We start from the raw sequence: 24,919 nt of genomic DNA, 5'->3' as shown, positions 1-24,919 counted from the left end.
TTTGAATTTCGATTAAGGGTGTCGGATATAGTTATGGCTTCTGTTATGCACATTACCCATACTCATTAAAGTTTCCGTTTGTTCTTTCACAGTGTTCTGTCTCCCATTCCGCATCCCTCCATCACATCCCCTTACTTTGTCCCTTCTCTGTAAATTCTTCCTCATAATTATATCAGTATCCTCTCCCCTTGCGCGTCCCTCTACCCCCATCCCCTTTTGGCACCTTTTCTCTAAATTCTTCCTCTAACTTGTATTCTCTCGCAGTCTCCTCTCCCCTTCGGCATCCCTCTACGCCCCCCTCTCTCTCTCTTTGTCTCTCTGTCATTTCTCTTTAATTTCTTCATCTAATTCTCTTACAGTCTCCCTGTCTCCCCTCCGTCTCTGTCTCTGTCTGTCTCTCTCTCTCTCTCTATATATATATGTATATACATACACCCCACACACACACGCAACCCTCTCTCTCACACACACACATACATATATATATATATATATATATATAAAAGAAGAGGGCCCTTTGCATAACGTGTATTACAGCGCGTCATGTTCTATGTACAGGTGTAATTCAATAATTCAGCATCAACGCAAGACGTAGCTTCCATGTATCTCTTTAATACAAGCTTTCGGCCAATGGGGCCTTCATCAGGCCTACAATGCATAGAAACAAACAGAACAAACCATACAAATAAGGTCGAAATAACAAAGTAAATGTGTAACAAAGGGTACAGAACAGAAGGGTTACACTAATATAATCAAAATAACAGAAATTAACAACAGAGGGGGTTGAGTACAGAACAGAAGGATTACAGTAAGATAACAAAAATAACAACAGAGGGTGTAATGACTTGAACGGGATGGTGGAATACAAAAGAAACGATTGGGAAACTTAAGTGTGTGAAAGGACAAGGTATTTACCGGCATAGAAATTAGCTTGGGATTCTGTTCATCAGGAGTGGTGAGTCTTGTGTAGTTAATACTGTGAAAAAATGAGGATAATGTTTCAAGTAAAATGACAACTCGTTTTAATATTGTATCTTGTATTTGGGTACATAACTATATTGATCCGTTTACATAGTGTTCAAGTAACTGGTGGCACAAGTTGTAGTTTGAGACATAAAGGGTACATTGTATGCGCAGGGAAGTATATACGTGTAATTTATATTGTTGTTTGAGCGGTAAGTAACATAATAAACAAAATAACAGTTTAAACATACAGCCATCAGGAGCAAAATAAACATACAGCCATGAGGAGCAAGGAAATTGTAATAATCAGTCAAATAATCAGATATAATCAAGTGATCAAGATACTAAAAGCATACCAAACTAAACTATATAGGGGTAAGGAGATGTGGCTATTAAACTATGAAGTGGCCTGTTGGGGCGGGTGAGACTATAAATTAAACAATGAAATAGGTCGAAAAGGTATGTAACAGGTTTAATAATTACCAAACATTATTATGCATATATATGAATATGTTTATATTACACAAGATCAGATAAATTAAATACAAAAGTAGTTACCTATAATGTCAGTGAGAGTGTGTCGACTGGGTGTGCAGGTATGAGGTAAAGTGAGGTGAAGTGAATGCGTGTGTGTGTGTATGTGCGTGTGTGTGCGTGTGTGGGGCATGTAATGGGTCATTGGTTCTAATTATCAACATTGATTCCGTTTGGGGTGAGGGTGCGTAGAGTGGTGATCCAGTACGATTCTCGGTGTAAGATGATTGAGCGGTATTTATTGTTGATCTGTTCTATTGCCATGATTGAGACATCGTTTATGGAATGATTTTAGCCTGCTCGACGACCGGGCGGTGAGTTTTTAGCCAATATCGCCCGGGCAACGAGCGGCGGCCGTCTGGGCACCACTTGTTTCTGGGGCATCGCTTGGTCGCCGCTCAAGATTTAGCACGGAGTTATATTAATAATCGGTGGGTCAACAGCATGTCACTGCTCGGAGGCCAAACAGAAAAGTTCCCCGATTTGACCCAGATTTAGCCATGAGTAATTGATAATCGACAGGGCACCGCTCGACTTCTACAAAAATCGGTTGGCAATGCTTAAAATGAATAAATAGAAAAATTACCCACCGATTCCCAAGCAGTCTCCCACCCGCCACAAGCCTATTTTTAACTAATCGCGCTGCCGATCTTGAATTCGCTGCGATATCGTCGACCGATCTCTGGGCGGCCGCTCGACAGCCTTTGATCCAACGAGTTCAATATTTGACCTAAATCGTTCGACGGCGACCGCTCGATTAGGTCAGCGCCCGAGCAGGCTACTAATCGGTTGGTCGCTCACCTTTTAACCCAGGCAGGACTTTAAAATGGCAAGATGTAGGTCTACTCACCTGGGGCGAGCATGAATCGATAAGATCGTAGGCGAACGCGTTCTCACAGTCACTATGGATCGAGACGAGGTTGGCTCCATGGGCTTCGCAGGAGTTCTGTGCCTCTTGCCAGGTCTTTAGAGTGCAAAAATACTGATAGCAATCTGTGTTGAATCTAGTCCAACCGTCCGGGCAGCTACATGACTGACCCCACGCGTTCGGCAACCCAGAGATGGCTACGGCGATCAGCGCCACAACGATGAGAAACTGCATGTTGACAAGCTAGAATCCAAATTGTTCAGAAAAAAACATTATTTTTTAACCATTCTTTGTAATATCATTATTATTTTTTTCACATTTTTGTTTTAGAAAACATCCTATTTTCATATAATGTCACTAATTTCAGTTGATTGGCCACACTTTTGTAATTCAAATTTTTGACAACGTTGGTCTACGAAACATTCAACTAGTAAATCCATTTTGCTACATTTAGACTCACATGGAAAATAAAATCAGGAAAGCCATGCTACGTATTTGTACCCTCAACTGGACAGGACTTTTTGTAGTGACCCGAGAAGAAGAAGAAAAAAAAAAGGAAAAAATAAGAGGAAGAAGAAGAAAAAGAAGAAGACAAGGCAAAAGCGATTTTGTGTCTCGCCCACTTATGAAAAAACCCCAGAAATATCGTGATTTGCGAGGGCACGCAACAGAATTGTATCGAAACTTCATTGTTAACAGACTGGGATGGAATAACACTTGTCATAAGAGTCTTGCTCGTAAACTTTAATGTTGCCCTGAAAATGACCTTGTGACCTCCGACGGCAGCATAACATGCAGGTCGCCTAAGTACATCTTAACATCTACCACTGGCGTAAATCCCGGGGGGGATGGGGGGATATATCCCCCCCACTTTTCGAGGAGGGGGGGATGGCCTGTACAAACATCCCCCCCCCCCCCACTTTTTACGAAAGAAATGAAAAAAAAATCACAAGAGATAATTGTTTTATTGGTGAAAATTCTTCAAAAAATACCGCTTAACAAATAAAACAATATTATTGAATCATAAAATGCAAATAAAGAGCCAGTTCACCATTTCCAAACGAAATACTTATGTCCTTATTATAACATTGAAGAGAAACCCCCGTTTCTTCGAATTCATCAATGTTGGGGTCTTTGGGAAGGGATTAAGATGGAATGTCAAATTTTTTTAAATGTAATCTCAAATAAAACCATTAAACCATCATGGGGTAAAAAAGATAATAATATTGGAGGGGTATTTGCCATATGGACATGCAGTGGCGTAACTATGGGGGGGGGGGCACATCCCCGGGGGAAAGGGGGAAAAGGAGAAAAGAGGGGGAAAGGAAGAGAAACGTAGTGGGAAAGAAGAAAATGTTATTCATTATAATGTTATATTATATTATAATTATGTTATGTTACATTACATAAGAAACATTTTTATCATAACTTTATGAAACATAATTTGCCTAGGGCCTACGTCTTCATTGTTCCTGGTGCTCGCATTGTCTATTTAACGAGATATAATCCTGTTGTACTAAAACATCCCGTTTTCAAGTCAACATAAACCAAATATATTTCCTAGCACTAGAGTTATCATTGTTTTATGTTGTGACATATGCTTCTTTTTCATGACTCAAAGGTGATTGCCCCATGTTAAGGTCTTCATATATATGAAATATTTCCTGTCCGTGATTACGTTCGCATTAATTGGTGAGATATGTCTGCTCTTCATGAATTCCTAAAATCAGTCCTTAAAATGTCCCTTCTTCTGATCTGAATATCAAAAATTTTCAGCTCGCGCTTCGCGCTCGCATCATTTGGTTAATGAAATACGAATGGTCCTAGTTAATTCCTACAAAGAAACCTTAGAATGCCCCACTTCAGGTCTGAATTATCTAAGTTTTCAGCTCGCGCTTCGCGCTCGCATTGTTTAGCGAGACAGGTACCTTTCATGATTATACAAATTTGATTATAATGTCCCTTTTTAGGTGTGAATATAAAAAAAAATCAGCTCGCGCTTCGCGCTCGCATTATTTGATCAGTGAGATACATATCCGTTTAATGACATTGTCCTTAAAATGTCTCTTATTAGGTCACTCACTCAGTGACTCAAAAATTTTGCTGGTGCCCCCCCCCCCATGCCGTGACCCACGGTACGCCACTGTGGACATATCAATGACAATTCCTTGCATATCTAAAAACATGATTGCAAAAAAATGCCAAAATATTTCAGTCATCCCCCCCACCCATCAACACGGATTTACGCCAGTGCCATCTAAGTTTGGTTGAAAAGTGACTTACAGTTGCGGAGTTAGGTGTCATAAGAGAGTCTTGCATGTAAACTTTAACGTTGACCTGAAAATGACCTTTGACCTTGCCATGTGACCTCCGACTGCAGCATAACATACAGGTCCCCCAAGTCCACCTACCATCCAAGTTTGGTTGAAAAGTGACTTACGGTTGCGGAGTTAGGTGTCATAAGAGAGTCTTGCATGTAAACTTTAACGTTGACCTGAAAATGACCTTTCACTTTACCATGTGACCTCCGACTGCACCATAACATGCAGGTCCCCAAGTCCATCTACCATCCAAGATTGGTTGAAAAGTGACTTACTGTTGCAGAGTTAGGTGTCATAAAAGAGTCTTGCATGTAAACTTTAACGTTGACCTGAAAATGACCTTTGACCTTCCCATGTGACCTCCGACTGCAGCATAACATGCAGGTCCCCCAAGTCCATCTACCATCCAAGCTTGGTTGAAAAGCGACTTACGGTTGTGGAGTTATGTGTCCTCATTGGTTTGTGACGGACGGACGACGGACGACATTTGGATCCCTAAGTCTCGCCCTCACCTCCGGTGGGCGAGACAAAAAAAAAGAACAACAACAAAAGAAGAAAATGAAAAGAAGAAGAAGAGGGAAAAAAAGAAGTAACACCGAGAGCGTGACAGTTCGTTGCATTGTGACATACCGTAAGTGCCTTTAAATTGATTGGTTTATTTATTTTATTTCGCAAGTCACCATAACATATATACAGTAGCATTAAAAAACAACAGGCTTGCACAGGATGACCCTCGAAAGCTTATTTCCAGTGGGGTCCTCGGCATATAGAATTAAGATAATATGATGGTAAAATTATACTATTTACATATTTAAAAAAGATGAAGAAAAAAAATCAGAATTTACTATTATCAATAACTAAGATATAGAGATCATGTATACAAAAATGTAACGAAGAAGAAGAAGAACAGAAGGAGGAGGAATAGAAGAAGAAAAGGGATGAGGAGGAGAAGGAGAATTACAGAAGAAAAAGGATGAGGAAGAAAAAGAATAAGGAGAAGAACAGCAGCGAACAGCGACAACAATAACACGAAGAGGAGAATAGAAGGAAGACAGAAAAGAAATAGAAAGAATAGAAGAAAGGACATATCGAAACTTCAATAAAACTATGTCAAATAAATAATAATACCTGGTAGAGAAGAGAAAAGAACGTGGTCAGTATTCAGGCTAAATCAACAGTATAACATATCATTTGCATCTTCTCTTTGACTCTCAAGTGAAAGGTATTCTTTCAATTTCCTCTTGAAATGCAAAAAGTTTCCTATTTCCTTTATATCATCGGGAAGAGAATTCCAATGTTTTATAGCATTGTGATAAAAGGAGTTACCAATACTACCTACCCTTTCTGGTAAGCAAAAGTTGAAATGGCTGTTTCTTGTATTATATTTATGTAATTCGGTAACTAGATTAAAGTTTGATCCAATATAATGATTCGATATATTGTGATAGATTTTATGCACGTGGTGCAAAATAAGCTGTTTTGATCTTTTGTTGACTTCAAGAAAACCTGCTCCAGAGAGTTTGGTGTAGCCAACATGGGTTCTGGGACCAGAACAGTTAATGAATCTAACCATTTTATTCTGTATAATTTTCAACTTCTTTTTATCGAGTTCGCTTATGCCACTAAACCAAGCAGGGTTAGCATAGTCAAATAAACTCTGAATAAGAGCAAAACAGAGAAGGCGCCTTGCTTTCTGATCCATACAGCTTTGATACCTGTACAGAAATTTCAAACGGGCATTCGCCTTTTTTTACGATTGATTCTACTAAAGATGAAAATGAAAGGGAGCTGGTCAGCTCAATGCCTAAATACTTTACATATTTTTACCTCTGATTTATCTTATTATTGTATGTCACTTTAAATTAAAATGACGTTTTATAACTACTTTCAGAACAAAACAGAATGCTCTCGGTTTTGCCTAAGTGTAACGATAATCTATTATCAGTCATCCAATCGACACATGTAGACAGCTGTTTGCTAAGTTTTTCCTCAACAAATTTTGGGTTGGAATTTGAACAAAGTAGTACGCTATCATCAGCATACAATAATAATTTACAGTCAGCTTTTATACAAATAGACATGTCATGGATATAAGTTGAAAATAGAATTGGGCCTAAAATACTTCCCTGTGGAACTCTACGCGTTATAGGCATAATTTTGGAACGAATATCGCGAATAGCCACTACTTGATGTCGATTCGACAAGTAGGATTTGAACCATGCTATGTACAGTAACCTGTTTAAAACCCATTGTTTGTATTTTTTTCAATAAGATGCCATGATTAACTGTATTTTTTTTTTTTTTTTTTTTTTTTTTTTTTTTAATTCGTGAATGCGAATGCGAGTAACATGCTCTACTAGCTAGGATCCTGTAATTCTCTCCAAATACCGGAAAAACTCTTGATATATCCAGTTGAGATAGAGAACATGAATTTTGGTTAACTCTTTGGACCACCATCACTGTGATTTCAACTTGGAACTTTTTCAGGATTTGGAGGAGATAATCATTAAAAAGTCAAGGGCCGATCCATATTTGCTCCGTATGTGCACGCTGATAGTCCCATATACGCAAGACTTATAGTGAGTATATGGTCCGCACCACTTTCACTATACACTGTAATATATATACTACGTGTAGTCTATCGATCGTGTACTCTATTGTGTTTATTCTCGCATCGCATCACTGTGCATTGGCACACATAACATTATGTCAAATGACACGTCTAAAAGATCTGGTGGTGGAAGGAGTACCAGAAACACAAGATCTGAAAGAAACAAAGTAAATGTGAATGAAAAAGAAGAAGAAAGTGTGTGTGATGAACCAATATCTTTAACTGATCTTACTCCCGGTCAGGAACCAGTTGTACGACAACTGCTATTGGACCTCCTGAAGAGTAAAGAGTTCATGGAAACGTTAGAATATGTGTGTCTGAAAACTATGGAGAAAGTTGTCTGTAAGAAATGTGAAAGTCTGGAAGATCAACTTGAAAAATACGAATCCACAATACTCGATCTTCAATGTGACCTTGAGAATAAGAATAAAGAAATACAATCGATGAAAAAATCTGTGGAAATGGAAACAACGAAAAGGGAAGAGATCGGAAGACAGTTAAATGATCTTGAACAATACACACGAAGAAACAGCATTCGCATATTCGGCATCAAGGAGCAAACAAACGAGGACACCGATCAAATCGCAGTCGACATCGCCACCAAAAAACTTGGATTTCAGCTGACAGTGCGCGACATTGATCGATCTCACCGTGTGCAGCAGAAGGACCCCAAGAAGCCCAAACCTATAATTGTCAAGCTATGTTCATACAGAGACAAAAGGATGTTCATGATCAACAAAAAGAAACTCAAAGGAACTGGTGTCTCTATCCAGGAAGATTTGACGCTACAGAACTTAAATCTACTCCAAAAAACAAGCAAACATGAAAAAGTGAATGCAGCATGGACTATTGATGGTCGCATACTCGCTGCAGTGAAAACAACAGATGAGAAAATCACTATGAAAAGGAAAATACACAGAGAGAGTGACTTGATTAAACTCTAAACATTAAACTCTAAACATCAATACAATATTGTTGTCCGATAACGGATAACACGCCTATTCGCATGGTATAAACTCTGCTATCAACACAACATTGACTATACTACCAATGTCTATTATTGATATAATTACTTCTGCCTTAAAATGAATTCATTTACATTACTATTTTTTATATTGTATATAAGTAAAATATAACTATTATTGGTATTACTCCATTATTACCTCACCAATTTGTCGGCACTTGACGAAATCAATTATCTGCACATCCAGATTCCTCCAAATCCACAGTTATATAAATTCAGATTTCCGTTTTGTAATAGGTTCAATATTTTATATTATCCATTGTAATACTTTTTATGTCATCGATCACCTTTGTTTAATCGATTCTTGTTTCATCTTATATATATATTTTTTTTTTCTCACTTGTAACCTTTAAGTTTGGCATTTCAAGCTTCAGTAGCCCACACGTATTGTACTGTATATTTTTAAAGTTAGTACCCCTATCAAGGGAACCTTTCTTCCACAGCATTGTATTTTCCAAATCTTTAAGTTAGAATTTGACCTTAGTCTTCACTTATCCATCACAATTGTTTAATGATCGACTCTGAACTACTTAATACTCCTCCAGATTTAATCGATATCAAAGAATGCCAATACTACTTACCGAGCAAACTTAATGATGTACCAATTAGTTCATCAGATTTAAGCCTTCTTCACCTCAATGCCCGGAGCTTATCGTGTAATATAGATAAAATCCAGAGTCTTTTGTGTTCTTTTAGACATAGTTTCTCTGTTATCTGTGTAAGCGAATCATGGCTTCATGCTCAATCCCCATGTCAATTGTTAGAACTCGAAGGCTACAAAATGCTTCGTGCAGATAGAAAGACTGGCCGTGGAGGTGGAGTTGTTTTGTACGTTAAGGATGATATCTCTTTTCATTTTTTCAACGACACCTCCCTTTCTCCCGACTTCCAATCTCTTTTCATTGAAATTAAGAACAACGGGAATAAAAAGAACGTCATAGTCGGTGTAACGTATCGTCCCCCATCTACTGTCATAGACGATTTCATTGAATACCTTGATCCTCTTTTAAGTTCTTTTACTCGAGGGGGTAAAGAAATCTTTCTCCTTGGAGATTTTAACATCAACCTCCAATCTTCAGATTCTCGAATTAGTGGCACATTTACCAATTTTCTTCATTCGTATGCATTGTATCCATTAATAGACAAGCCGACACGCGTTGTTGGCTCCTCACAAACCCTGCTTGATAATGTTTTTACAAGTTCTTTATCTGAAAATCTTCAAAGTGGAATACTATATTCGGACGTCTCCGACCACATGCCAGTCTTCGCTTTTCATAAAACACACAGTCACCCAACAATAATCAATAATCCTAAACAAGGGCCTACTTATTTTAGAAAAAATACGCCAGAAGAAATTAAAGAATTGAATAATGCTCTTTGCAAAGAGAAGTGGTCAGTAGTTTTTGAAGTGCAAAATGATGTCGATAAGGCCTATGATCTGTTTCTTGATATTTTATTTAAAAAATTCAATGAACACGTCCCACGTCGACTTGTGAAAGGCAATAGAAGGAATATAATTCGTAAACCGTGGATCACTAAAGGTTTACTTAAATCAATTACCAGGAAAAACGTCTTATTCAAGAATTACATACGTAATCCAAGTGACTTATCACTACACAATAAGTTTAAAAGGTATCGTAACAAATTGAACGCCTTGATTAAGCATTCTCGAAGACAATATTATTTTAACAAATTGCATGCTGCATCCGGTCAAACCTCAGCAACATGGACAATTTTAAACGAGATACTAGGGAAAAGAAAAGGAAAAGATTTTCCTTCTGAACTTAATATGAATAACTTAAAAACTAGTGAACCAAACGAATTAGTTAATATGCTTAATAGTTACTTTGTCAACATCGGTGTAAATTTATCAGATTCTACAGGTAGTAATGAGCCGTCTCCAAAGGAGTCATTATTACCAAGATGCAGCAAATCAATATTTTTCCAACATGTTACCCCTAGCGAGATAATATCCATTGCCAAAACTCTGAAAAACAGTAAATCATGTGGTCACGAAGGATTGAATACTTTTATTTTAAAAAAGATTATCCATAATATCGCTGATCCTTTATGTCATATATTCAACATGTCGCTCACGACAGGAACTTTCCCCCAATCCTTCAAACTGGCAAAGGTAATACCAATTTTCAAAAAGGGTGATCGCAATCAATGTAACAATTATCGACCGATTTCAATATTGCCTTGTATGTCTAAGATTCTCGAACGGATAGTTTACAATCAATTATATGCTTTCTTACTTAAACATGATTTACTGCTTCCTACACAATATGGTTTTCGTAAGAATTACTCTACAGATTTGGCAATATTGGACATATATGATAAAATAACATCTGCCATCGCCAAAAAGCAATTTGTCGTAGGTGTCATGTTAGACCTGTCCAAGGCATTCGACACCCTTAATCATAAAATTCTACTCCATAAGCTCGAACAAAGTGGTGTAAGGGGAACGCCACTTGGATGGTTTAGTGATTATATTTCCAACCGGCAACAATATACTGAATTTGACAATCATAAATCCGATATCCTAAATCTGAAATGTGGCGTCCCACAAGGGTCTATACTCGGGCCTCTCTTATTCTTAGTTTATGTAAATGATATCTCACATGTTTCTCCCAATCTACAATATGTCTTGTTTGCTGACGACACAACCCTACTTTACGCTGATGAAAATCTGGATAATATTTTTTCTCTGTATAACACCGAACTCCCTAAATTATTAAATTGGCTTCGTTCTAATAAATTATCGCTCAATATCAGTAAGACCAATTATATAGTATTTCACAGTAAAAACAAACCAATCGTCGATAACCCAAATCATAACATTATTGCAAACAATACTATCTTAGAAAAGAAGTCAACAGTGAAGTTCCTAGGTATTTTACTTGACGAATGTCTTACATGGAACCCCCAGTTTGAAAACCTTAAACTTAATGTATCACGTACGCTTGGCATCATGTCTAAGCTTAAATTCTACCTTCCCACTAAGGCGATGATTTTATTGTACAACTCATTTATCTTGTCTTCATTGTCATATGGTATTATTGTCTGGGGAAATTGTTATTCCAAACATATAGATATGCTGTTCAAATTACAAAAGAGAGCTGTAAGGTTGTGTACAGGGTCTCATTATCTAGCCCACACCGACCCAATTTTTAAAGAGCTTGGATTACTAAAGGTTGCGGATATAAATACCATCCAGACAGCACTTTTCATGTTTAGATTGAAAAATAAGATATTGCCTTCCCAATTCAATTCTATGTTCATATGTAATTACCAAATTCATTCGTATAACACAAGAGGCTCAGAAAATTACCATTTAATAAATCCGCGAACTTTGTTAACATCTAAATCAATAAGACACAGGGGCCCCGACGTCTGGCATTCACTTCCCACCGAGATCAAGCAATACTCGTTTTTATCGGCATTCAAAAGAAAATTAAAATACCACATTTTATCTACATATTAGTTGGAAGATAGGTCGATTTTGTTCATGTAAGGGGGGGGGGGGGGTGTTTAGGAGTTATCTGGGCAAGTTACAGTTAAGTTTATTTATGCTTTATTTGTATGTTATTTTATCAAGTTATGTATATGTATTTCTGCAATCGTATTCTTTAATTGGGAATAACCCCTTTCAAGCTCCTTGTAGCTTTTTGGTTTTTCCCATATTTCTCCTATAAGTTTTTTATAATCTCAAATTCATGTACCTGATTTCTATATATGTAATTCAATTATTAACGTTTTATATTTTGAATGTATATATTTTGTATTGTTTTTTATCATGAGAAATAAAATCAATCAATCAATCAATCAAAAAATGCTTTTTGAAGATCTAGGAGTACCATCCCAACGAATTGCCCCCTAGAAATATTAGTTCTCAGATAATCAGTCAAGTGAAAAGGGCATGTCTCAGTCGAATAATTGATATTCTTAATGCCATTCTGATCTATATTAATTGAACATACATGACCAAAAACGACTCAAGAAAACACTTGATATCACACAAATAATATTCCTAATGAAAAAAAATATTACCGCCAACATTTGATGGCATTCGCACATTCTAGGCGTGCGTGGGTAACAGGCCATGTTGAGCCCCCCCCCCCCCCCCCACCAGCTGCCCCATTTGGCGCCACCCCCTCCACGAACTTGAGGCATTTTTTTATCTTTCCGTAATACATATAATCAATTTTGGAGTCTGACTTTAAGCTAAAAGACTTACTTCTATGCTAGCTGTTTAAAGCTTCGCCTGAATTTTTATTTTAAAATACATGTATGTATTTTTTTCGTAATAGTTTCTTGCCTTTATTGGGATTCGAACACGCGAACATGCCATTTAAGCACAAGGTCGTTGACAAAATATTTTATAGCTTTACCATTCGTATCATGAATACTCATTATGCATATAGTCTTTTACGAAATAAACGCGGGCTCTAAACCAACCAATGATATGTCATTGAACATATACTGAAAAAACTCCGGTGTTGATTTAACACCAGCCCGGAATCTATAGAAGAGTTTAGTTGGAAAACATGTTTTTTATTCTCATTTATTGCAATATTCTTATGAGAAACTAAATTATCATGATGTACTTCCCTATCATGTGAACATAAAATTGGGTATAAAAGAAATCTACCTGTCTTCATTTTTTTCTATATATTTTTCAAAAAAATATCATTGTGGACCTAACCCCTTTTGCAAGTAAAGTGAAATGAATCCAATCTCTTTTAATTAAAAAAGTTATTTTTCTTTGCCACTTTCATTCACGTTTTCATTTGAATTTCAAATTTTCTTTTGTATCAGAGTTACAAAAAATTTAGAGGTTTAGAGACAGAAAACAATAAAAAAAATTATGAAAAATAGACCTAACCCCTTTTGACAAATGAGTTCTTCAGAAGAGTTTAGTTGCAAAAGGGGTTAGGTCCACTCCAAGAAAATATTTTTTTTTAATTCTCCCCTATTGCAATATTCTTATGCGAAACTGAATGTTCATGATACCCTACCATGAGAAAATAAAATTGGGTATAAAAGAAATTTACCTGTCTTCATATTTTTAAAGATATTCTTTTCCAAAAATATGTGTGGACCTAACCCCCTTTGCAACTAAACTGAAATGGACCTAAACCCTTTTGAAAAAAAAAGTGATTTTTCTTTGCCATTTTAGTTCACTTTTTAATATGAAATTCAACTTTTGTTTGGTATCATCTTATATAGCTACTAAAAATCTATACATTGAGATATAAAAATCGAATTTGATGAAAAATGGACCTAACCCCTATTGCAAGTGAGCTCTTGTCCACACCAGACAAGTGTTAAACAACACCAGTTTGGTTTTGGTCTAACACCCAAAAGGTGTTTATACAACACCAATTGGTATTAAAACAGCATCAGTTTGATTCCAAACTGGTGTTGTTTCAATATTTCTCTGGTGTGGACATATACATTCCGGGCTGGTGTTAAATCAACACCAGAGTTTTTGCAGTGAAAGTAGAAGTTTCGGCCGACTGGGTTGGTTATACGTTGGGGTGAATTTAGCCTTTTTTTCGAGGCCCTGCTAGCTGCTTTTCGTCGATTATGATCCCTAGCGAAATAAGGGATACCTTGACTCTGGCAAGCGCTCGATTCGCGAGGTGGAGTATATCAGCTGCCAGGGTCTCGACAAGAGGCTATATAGGGCGACTCTGGCACAAATTACAAAGATAAAGATACTCACCTTACAATTCGGCAACTCGAGGAAGAGACTAGAGGATCGATTTTCTATCAGCTTTTCGCAGTGATCTCCTATTAACCGACGAGTGATACAAACCTCACAGAATATGAAAGTATTTAAAGAAAATCTATCCTGTATACTTGACCATATCGAGCCAGTTGATGATACCGGCAGAAAATTTTAGAAGAAATCAACCCTTCACGTTAAGGTCAAGTTTGAGTCAATAATCACGCGATACAAATTTAGATTCTTTCGAGGTCGCGAGGGCTGGCACGAAAGCAAAGATTATATTATTGAGCAATCAAATTGTCATCAAATATAAAATCAATTTAAGATGAATGTGTATCACTATCCATGGTGATAAATAGGATGGAGGGACAACGAAATGCAAATTAATGAATGTAGCTCCCAATTTCTAAACAAATACAAAATAATACACAAGTGCGTTGTAACCTTTGGCAGCGACATGTGACGCCGCTATAGTTTTATGGGATATAAACTGAAAAGTGATCTGTCTTGAAAAAAGAGAAGTGGGAATCATCCCAATTTTATTTGCTCACAATAAATGCGGATATTAAACATATGAGGAGATATATCTCAAAGTCTCATAATTCTAGGCGTATATACACTGTAAAAAATGAAGCGCTAATTTAGCACTTAAAGTGCTTGTATAGTGACTGCACTATGAGTGTTGATTTTCTAGTTTAAAATTGAACTAGAAAATCAGGACTCATAGTGCAGTCACTATACAAGCACTGTAAGTGCTAAATTAGCACTTCATTTTTTACAGTGTAGGCCTATTTAAAAGGAGTAAAACTATTGTGATCGTTGTCTTTGTGTACGTTTTAACTAGAACAGGTCAATGTTCAGAACGTAATACATATACGAATATAGATAGGTATAACTGCAAGCGGACACTTCGTTTCGTCATTCTGTTTATTCTGAAATAGTGAAGTTTTGAATGCAAAAAAAAATCTGGAAAAAAATAAGCAATGACATTTAAGTATATATCTTAAAGCACCAAATCGTAACTCTGTAGTACTCGTTGTCTAATAGTGTGTACGTATTGATTAGAATGTGCAGAGTGTAATACATACGAATAGAATATTAACTGAACCTTAGCGTGCACTTAGTTTAGAAAAAATATTAATTCTGAAAAAAAAATTATGAAAGGGTAATAAATAGTAATCCTTAATTATTAATGATTAAAACCTGAAAATAGTAGCTAACCAACTAAATAAATTATTAAAAAATAAACACACAAATAAATAAATAAATGAATTTATTGTTGACATTTAGGCATAAATCCGGAGTTCGATCCCCGGCCACGACACCTATGCCCGACATTTCATCGACAGTGCTGCTCTTTTATCCTGCATTTAAATGCTATATTCATTCTTTAACTAGGTGTGCACTTGCTATTAAAAAAAAATGATAATAAAGCATGATGATCTATATTCTGAACCTTTTTGTATCTTTTATCACTTGACACCTGGGAGAATTTTGAAAGTGAAGTTAAGAAATAGTCAAAGATAGAACGATAATGTTCCAAGGGTAATTAGCCACACGTGATGCACTCATCAAAGGCCTTCATCTGAAGTTTTATACGATCCTGAATATATCATTAAGCAAAAGACCAGCAAGCGCGTATACTTTTAACACACAAGTGGCTTTTGAAAGTGCAACCTAATTGTCGTCTGCTCACACGCTAGGTGCTGACACCAAACTCTGCTTTTTTTTCGAAGGCCATTATTTTGATTGTCATTCTTCATCTATTCAATTCATGTATAAAAAAAACTGAAGCTTGTAACCTTAGAAATATCGGATAATACATACTGTAGTACAATTATGAAAGGTTAATTTTCTTTTCAAATTTTCAATAGGATGGGGGGGGGGCATAAGCATATATGTATTTGATATAAAACTAGATGCGCTTTTCGCAAGGGAATATTGTGATTTTTCGAATTCGTCATTAGTGAAGAAGAACAGGGTTATCAAAGGAGAAGTGATGAGAATGAGAAGGAAGAGAGAAAAAAAATTTAATTGAAAGATTTGGGAAAAGTTGAAGGAAAAGGAAAAAAAAGTATTTCAGCCATATGACTCTAGCATGTCTCGGCCTAAACTATACAGTGCGTCTCCCCAAAAAAACGAAACCGAGATTTATCGATGATTTATCATAACTTAATCACAAATACAATAGACAAATGACCTACCATTGTAAAGCTTAGAATCCCCTCTTTCATCTAAAATTACTTAGATTATTTCTCATTCACGCATAAGTGAACAAAAACAATTTGAAGAGGGGATACCAAAGAGTCACTTGGTGGGCTGTATCTGGGTTTCAAAAAGAAAACCACATTTTTAAAAAGTTCAATATCTCCTCTTTAATTTGATACAAAAAATGGTCGAGAAAAAACAAAGTTCCGGTTGTTTGAAATAAGGCTTGAATTTCAATAATTTCATAAAATTGAGAGTTTTTACAGGCTAACTTCCAGACTCACTCGACACTGCGTTTTGTTGACGATCAGCCATGCATTAAGTATTGTGTTTACCTTGCGATAGCTTATGTGGGAAACCGGTGAAAACACGTTTATTTAATGAAATTATGGAAATACAAGCATCGTTTCGAGAGAACAGAATTGTTTTACTTCTTGACCATTTTCTGTGATTAAATGAAAACGCAGATATTGAACTTTTTAGGCATGTGATATGTTCTTTTTGAAATTCAGATACCCCCCGCTAAATGAGTTTTTGGTATCCTTTCTTCATATTATTTTTGCTCATGCGTGAGCGAGAAATAATCTAAGTAATTTAAGATGAAAGAGGAGATTCTAAGCTTTACATTGGTAGGTCATTTGTCTATTATATATATGATTAAGTTATGATTAATCATCTCTAAATCTCGGTTTCGTTTTTTGTGGGACGCACTGTATACATATACATTGTAAAAAAAATATTGGATAACATTTTTAACCAGCACGAGGGTAATTATGTGTCCAACCAATTTGGGGCAGTATTTTACCCAATGCGGGAAGCATATTGTCCAGTATGGTTAAACAATGAGCAGCAATTACTTTAGAATGGGCAATATTTTCATCACACTGGATAAATAAAAATGCCCAAAAGAAATGCCCAATGTTGGTTGGACACATTACCCTCATGGAGCACTTTTACCCGATATTTTTAGAGTGTATGCGCTATACAAATTATTCATATACATGATCTCGACAAGTGGTAACACTATTAGTCCAGTCAATCTAGCCAGAATAGGGGTTAACCCACCACTAATTGCAACACTGGATATTCCACTGCAATGCTTTCCAGGAAGGCCCCCTTAACAACATACTAAAAGTTCCCAAAAATCCATGCAGTGGAAATTTATGAAATTTGCATATTGTGCAAATTAGCCATAAAAAGTTAGAAAAATAGGGAAAATAGTCCAAAGATTACAAATTGAGTGTCCAAAACATTTTTTTAATGAAAGTTCATGATAAATAACTGAGTTCAATGTTTTTAATCAAAAGTGCAAAAAATTCTACCTCATTTGCATAATATGCAAATAAGTATCCTTATATGGAAAAAAATGTCAAGATATTGTGATTTTTCTCATATAGACTGCTTGAAAACATTTCATTAATGTTGACATTTAGATGCTACTATCACAAAGCATGAGAATTAATCCCACTTCCTGAACATTAATTTGCATATTATGCAAATATGCCTTAAAAAATAGAAAATATGGAAAATATCCAAAAATTACAAATTGAATGTCCACAGCAAGAAATTTGAACAAAAGTTCATGATGAATAAATAAGTTCAATGTTTTTATTTTTAAAAAGCTAGCAAATCTGCCTCATTAGCATATTTAATATGCAAATAAGTGGAAAATGTCAATTTTTTTATTTTTCTCACATTGATTGCAGTGAAAATATTTCAGTTGTTCAAATTAATATACTGCTTTCACTAAGCATGCAAATTTATCCTAATACAGTGCGTCCCAGAAAAAACGAAACTGAGATTTAGCGATGATTTATCATAACTTAATCACAAATACAATAGACAAATGACCTACCATTGTAAAGCTTAGAATCTCTTCTTTCATCTGATATTACTTAGATTATTCCTCATTCACGCATGAGTGAGCAAAAACAATTTGAAGAAAGGATACCAAAAACTCATTTGGCGGGGGGTATCTGAATTTTAAAAAGAAAATCACATGCCTAAAAAGTTCAATATCTGCTCTTTAATTTGATACCTTAATCACAAAAAATGGTCAAGGAGTAAAAAAGTTACGTTCTCTCGAAACAAAGCTTGTATTTCCATAATTTCATTAAATAAACGTGTTTTCACCGGTTTCCCACAGAAGCTATCACATGGTTAACAAAAGACTTCATGCATGGCTGATCCTCAACAAAAAGGAGTGTCGAGTGAGTTTGAACGCTAGCCTGTAAAACCTCTTCAATTTATGAAATTATTGAAATTCAAGCCTTATTTCAAATAACCAGAACTTTCTTATTTCTTGACCATTTTCTGTAATTGAGGTATCAAATTAAAGAGCAGATATTGAACTTTTTAGAAATGTGGTTTTCTTTTTGAAACCCAGATACAGCCCGCCAAATGACTTTTTGGTATCCCCTCTTCAAATTGTTTTTGCTCACTCATGCGTGAATGAGAAATAATCTAAGTAATTTCAGATGAAAGAGGAGATTCTAAGCTTTACAATGGTAGGTCATTTGTCTATTGTATTTGTGATAAAGTTATGATAAATCATCGATAAATCTCGGTTTCGTTTTTTGTGGGACGCACTGTATAATTTATATATTGAAGGAAAAATACTGAAAATGTGTTCTTAAAGCCATGTTGTTAGTCTGACAATATTTGAATTGGTGTGTAGTTTGTAAGAGTTGACAACCCTTTCTTGTATGGATGGGAACGACAAAGACTTTCTTGAAAGTTCACCGCTTAAAGAGGGAGGCCAGGAATGCAAACTTATGGCAGGTAAGATCTGATGAGTAGTCTCATTAAGAAATGTAGCAGAGATTCCATCTGGCCTAGTAGCTTCATGCAGGTTGTTTTCTTTCACAATTTCCTCAGTAGTTTGGCTACATCTGCTTGATAAAATATTATGTTATCTGGTCATGTCTGGGTCAGGACTGGGTCCCAGGGCTTGTAGAGCAGCTAGCGTCATCCCCATCATGATCAGTGGTAAATACTAAGACAAAAAATCGTTTGCCTTCCTTTAATAATGCTTATCCAATGTAGTCATAGCACATGATATCAAGGGCTCCCAACATGCTAATTGTTACAGCCTGGATCATTGTCAATCCAGTCAACAAATAATGTATTATAGGCTGTCTGCAAACCTTTTTATGGTCCTCTTCAATGCATTGTAGCAATTCTGAGCTTTACCTTTTGATGCTTTTGGAGCTCTAACATGCGCAAGCTTTCCTAGCCTTCCTATAAAACTCTTTGTCTTCTTCCGACACAACTTATGTCAATTGTCTCATTGAGGCAACTTGTGTCGGAAGAAGACATGGGTAACGGTTTGGTTCTTGTCAAAGTCCTCTTGATTAGCATTCAATCTCCTATGCTCGATCGACTTTTTGTTTTCAGAACAGAGAGTTGTATGATTGTCCAAAGTACATCTGCATGACACTATTGAAGTCAGCATTCTTCCAGAAGAACATAGACCATCATTAGTCGTACCATAATTACTGAAAGGTTTATTCCTCTGTATACCATCACAGTATACCCATGAATAACACATTGTGGCAAATAAATCCCGGAATGGGTACACACTGTTTAATCAATGTTGGATGGTATTTGATAGTGACGTAAGGGTGTTCCATTATGTTGTGTCCTCTTGTTGGAAAGGCAATAATCTGGCTTAGTCCTCGATCTGTTAATGTCTACTTGGTTGTTCATTGTCTCACTGAGGAATTTCTATTTGCCATAAATATCAGGAAATTTGTATTATTTACATACGATTTACTTAGAAACTATAGCTATAATATTTGGAGATAGTTGCCATCCTTGGGAGATTTATTAAAGAGTAAAGAACAGAAAATGGATTCTTCATCCTGAAGCAGCAACTGGATTCAGCAAGAACGTCTAATCACGATTCCTGTTTCTGAGAAAGATGTCTTTGTACACTTTAAGCCTTTTCATGACTTTATGAATGGCTTTCATGTCGCTCGTATGGGCTAATGCTCATTGGTACGCTTAATAACAATGCCCAGAGATCTCGTGATCCAAGCAAGTACTCATATTCACCACCAAGACAATAGGTGTGCTACAAGGGCCAAATATTCGAAACCAACGGCCTTTAATTTGTACTGCTTTGTACTGGGTGTGACATCTTGTGCTGATCACTTGACAATCTAGGAGCTTGCTAGCGTGAACTATACTAGACTCTACCAAGTCAAGAGGAGAGCAAGACTTGGAAGGAAATATGAAGCATTCAAGCAGTGGGACTCATGTAGAACTGACTCATCATTGCACAATATGAGTGGAGTAACTGCCCCGGGGGTCACTGCTCACGAAGAAAGTCAATATCAACCAAGCAAGAAGTGTAGGGATGGTCACCATGGTTACACATAATCTACATGGAAATTTAGAGGAAAGCATTACGAGTTTCCTTGAATATTTATAACATGCAGGATGCTTATTTGCATAATATGTAAATGACACTTCATATATTAAGCTGATTAGTAATGTATTGGGCATTCTTAGTGATCACATCATATTGATCTAGACTGAAATGTTTTCATAACTGTTTGTGTGGGAAAAATAAAAATTTCTGGATTTTTTCCATATAAGGATGCTCATGTATATGCAAATGAGGTAGATTTTTTACGATTTGTTTTTATTGAAAAAACAAATAATTTTGTAAAACTTATGAGTTTCCGTTCAATTTATGATTTTTTCTGCACTTGATTTCCAATATTTGGATTATTTTCCTTATTTGCAACTTATTATGGCTAATTTGCATAAAATGCAAATTTTCTGATATTCCTATGCTTGACTATTTTATGACTTTTAATAATCATGGTGTTTAGGAAGACCTCCTATAAGGCATTGCCATATTCCAATTTTAATCGATAATTCTTTTGCAATTTTTGAGGAATGTATCACCAGCGTGTTTTCTTGAATATTTATAGCATGTTGGATACTTTTTTGCATAATATGCAAATTACACTACAGACACTAAGCTTAATATAAATGTATTTAACGTCCTTAGTTAACATTCCCGACCTTTCGTTGGAGAACGCGAACGCTTATTTGCGACGGTAGTTGATTTTGGAAGATACTTTTGGGCCCGTCGTCATGGTCGTAAAACTCTGTCCTGCAATGCAAATTGTGTGACATGGGAGTTTTTTTTCGTTTCGCATCTGGAACGGAAACATTCAATCTGCGTTTCGTGTGCAAAATTCTGGTTGCTACTATGGTAACAGCGATATATCCGATTTAGGACGACTTTCCAAGTCCACATTTGGTTCCTCCCAGAGCTCGAGAGGCCACCCGGGGGCCCACTTCCATTGAAGAGTGGATACTAGGCGCGACCACTCGTAAAAAGCTAGGGAAAGAGTGGGCAAGAATGTTACGTATAGGCCTATGTAACGTTATAAGGGTGTCAAAAACGATGTTTAAAATACTGAAAAAGGGGATACATTTCCAATACTTGTAGGGTTTCACAAGCCAAATACTTGTTAAAAGATGCATTTTCATAATCTGGAAAAGACTTGCTTCCCTTGTTTAGGGTACTTTTCGAAACCCCATGGTCGTGCCTGGTATCCACTCATCAATGGAAGTGGTCCCCCCGGAATTTGAGTCTAATGCCTCATTTCTGGGGAAAGTAAAACATAATGCCCATTACATCGTGTCCCAGAGGCGTATCGTTTGTGTAGAAGGAGTAAACAAAAGAAACAAAAGAAACCCGCATGTTCAAACGTATTGCATACGCTGTGTACATATCAACGCATGCGAAATTGTTTCGGCTGGAGAGGTGATCTGACCCATGGAATCAATTGCCAGTCATCCATCAATAATCCACATTAAATGCAATATCGATTCTATGGACTGTAATGATCTATATCTAAGCCTTAATTCAGTAAGTTTTTCCTCACTTAATATGCACTCGATTTGTTTGAAAAAAAAAACACTTTCTTATCCATGTCATATTCTATTTTAGGTCCTGCATTTTGAATATCCCCAGCCATCATTCGTAATACATGCATGTATGGTGCGGGTGTCGCGGGGAAGAATTTTGCACACGAAAAGCAGATCTGTAGGGCCTGTAACCCCCCTTTAACACAAAACTAAGCATTGATTGTAGAGCAGTTTTCTACGTTTGATTCTATTGACTATAATGTACAATCAATCGTAAAAATCAAGTGTATGATTCAGCGTCAACTTTTGTGTTAGGGGACCCTAATATTAGCGTCCGTGAGGTTTGCGAAAGGTGGCAATTTACATCACAACTCGGAAAGGGGAAAGACTCGCTATGTATATAGAAGACGGATCAACGAGGATGAGAGATTTACTATCAGAAGGTGCACTATCTGTAAGTTTATCGGATATTATTTGTACCCAACTTCCTAGCAAGCGTATTTTTTTGCTAATGTATAAAATTATTGCCATTATTAATTTTAACCTTAAGCTGTGATTGTATTTGTAACGTATATACATATTGATTAGAAAAACATGTTCATGTTTATAATCAATAGCATCTCAAATTATTATTTTCTTTGAAATTATTTTTATTTTAATTGCTTCTCTGAAATGTTATTATTCCGATTAATGTTTTAAAATATCAAAATTAGAATGAGGAACCTAATGTTGTAGGCCTATAGACATTTGGTGGTTATTTATTTTTACACTCTTACAGTTATTCGGCCAAACCAATCTGTCAGTGTGTGTGTGTGTGTATGTATAATCAATATATATATATATATATATATTGATATATGTCCGACTGATTAAGAATAGTCATTTTCAATCAAAATAGATCAATCTAGCTTACCAGAAAATTGATTGATTTGACAATTTATGTCGGTCCGACCCATTTCAAATTCAATTCAAATTCAAATTCAATTCAAATTCATTTATTTCACTTCCATCAAACAAAAACAAATTGTATACCATATATAAAACATAAATATTTGTATCTGTTGCAAACAAAATTAATTATACATATGTAGTGAAAAAAAAAAAAAAACACTTAGACGATTTGGGCAACACATTGTAGGTTTTAAATATATATACTATTTTTCAATAGAAATTAAATTAAGATGGAAATGGAGGGACCCACTAAAAAGCAATGCTTGTACAATGTGGGCCCCTCAAGAAATAGATAACACAACAAATAACAAAATAACAAAGTATAAATACAGATAATCAAATGAGAAAAGAATGAATAAATGAGAGGGAAATACTCACAAAATAAATACAAAGTAATAAAAAATATACAGTTTGGTGAAGGACAAAACAACCCGTCCTAAAAATATCTACCCTTCCCACCCCCCCCCCCCAGAAAAACTTGAGAAGAAAAAAAAAAGGGAAAAAGGGGGGAGAATGCCCTGAGAAGATGGATGGGTGCTGCTGTACGTAGATAGAACACATGCCGTCGTGGACTCAAGCAAACTGGATTCAATGATGTGTATAAGAGGAGAAAAAATATATAAAATAACCTGGAAAGAATATAATGCACGAAAAATGTGATTGATGCCGTTAAACAAATAACCGGTAGGAAGGCGGATAAGCGGACTGGAGAGGAGAAAATAGAGGAGAGGATAGACACAATAATGAGCACATCTGAGAAGGACTTGTGTCAGATTTTTTTAATAAAAAAAGGATAATAATTTTATGTTTTAATTTTAGTTTAAAGTAATAATGATGATGACTTGACATAATAATGATGATGACTTGACAGAAATGATGAATTAAAATTAATTTGGGAGTATATTATAAGGTTTTAATAGAGATAATTTGAATTTAGTCTTAAAAGAATTCAAAGATTTTGCATTTGTTATATCATTATGAAGTGAGTTCCATAACTTCGGTCCATCGTATATAAATGTGTTCTGAGCCCGCAAAGTTCTTAAAAGTGGTAAATGAAATTCACCCAATCGCCTTGTTGGATAGTTGTGAATGGATTGATTTTTTGGAAACATTGAATTGAATACATTTGGGAGGTTGTTGTTGTTATAGTTATACATAAACTGACCGAGATTAAACAAATATAAGTCCTTAATTTTCAATATTCTATGTTAAAAAAATAATGGGTCAGTATGAGACAAATATGCCGTGTGACATATAATAGGTAGAGACTTCTTTTGTAATAGGAGTAATTTGTCTAAGAGTGTTTGTTGTGTGTTACCCCACGCTAAAATTCCATAATTTAAATAAGGCAATATAAGGGATGAATATAATGTAAGCAGGGACGATAATGGTAAACAAAATTTAAGCTTGTTAATTATACCAATGTTGCGTGAAATAGTTTTACATATGTTATCTATGTGAAATTTCCATGAGAGCTTATTATCGACTGTTATTCCAAGAAACTTAATATGGGATACATTTTCCAAGGGAGTTCCATCCAAAATAATATCAACAGGAAGTGTATTTATGGAGTTGCTAAACAACATGTATTTTGTTTTTTGAAGATTTAGTGACAATTTATTTGCTCTTATCCATTCGGTAACATTTTCTAGTTCAGAGTTGATTATATTAGCAAGGTGAAGAGGATTTTTATGTGAAAAGAATAAGTTAGAGTCGTCCGCAAAGAGAATGAAAGAAAGAACGTCTGATGATCTACAAAAATCATTAATATAAACTATAAACAAAATCGGGCCTAAAATACTACCCTGGG

At 35.8% G+C, this 24,919-nt stretch overlaps 1 protein-coding gene across 2 annotated transcripts; it reads right to left on the bottom strand.

The window, feature by feature from the left end:
* Nucleotides 1-854: 854 nt before the first annotated feature.
* On the bottom strand, nucleotides 855-14,163 carry LOC129262889 (C-type lectin domain family 19 member A-like). 2 transcript variants are annotated; one of them, XM_064101070.1, is made up of 4 exons: nucleotides 14,054-14,163; nucleotides 5,119-5,214; nucleotides 2,348-2,608; nucleotides 855-976 (listed from the first exon to the last, which is right to left on the bottom strand). In XM_064101070.1, the coding sequence occupies exons 2-4, from the start codon at nucleotides 5,140-5,142 to the stop codon at nucleotides 971-973; spliced, it is 291 nt and encodes a 96-aa protein (XP_063957140.1). In that variant the 5' UTR covers nucleotides 5,143-5,214; nucleotides 14,054-14,163; the 3' UTR covers nucleotides 855-970. The 2 variants fall into 2 exon arrangements, with proteins under 2 accessions (XP_063957140.1, XP_063957139.1); XM_064101069.1 differs by having other exon boundaries at nucleotides 856-976; nucleotides 5,119-5,198; nucleotides 14,053-14,163.
* Nucleotides 14,164-24,919: the final 10,756 nt, after the last annotated feature.

Source organism: Lytechinus pictus, chromosome 6, assembly GCF_037042905.1.
Source record: "Lytechinus pictus isolate F3 Inbred chromosome 6, Lp3.0, whole genome shotgun sequence".
In the NCBI taxonomy this organism is placed as follows: Eukaryota; Metazoa; Echinodermata; class Echinoidea; order Temnopleuroida; family Toxopneustidae; genus Lytechinus; species Lytechinus pictus.
Note: the sequence above shows the minus strand (reverse complement) of the source record. Positions and strands in the feature narration are given on the sequence as shown.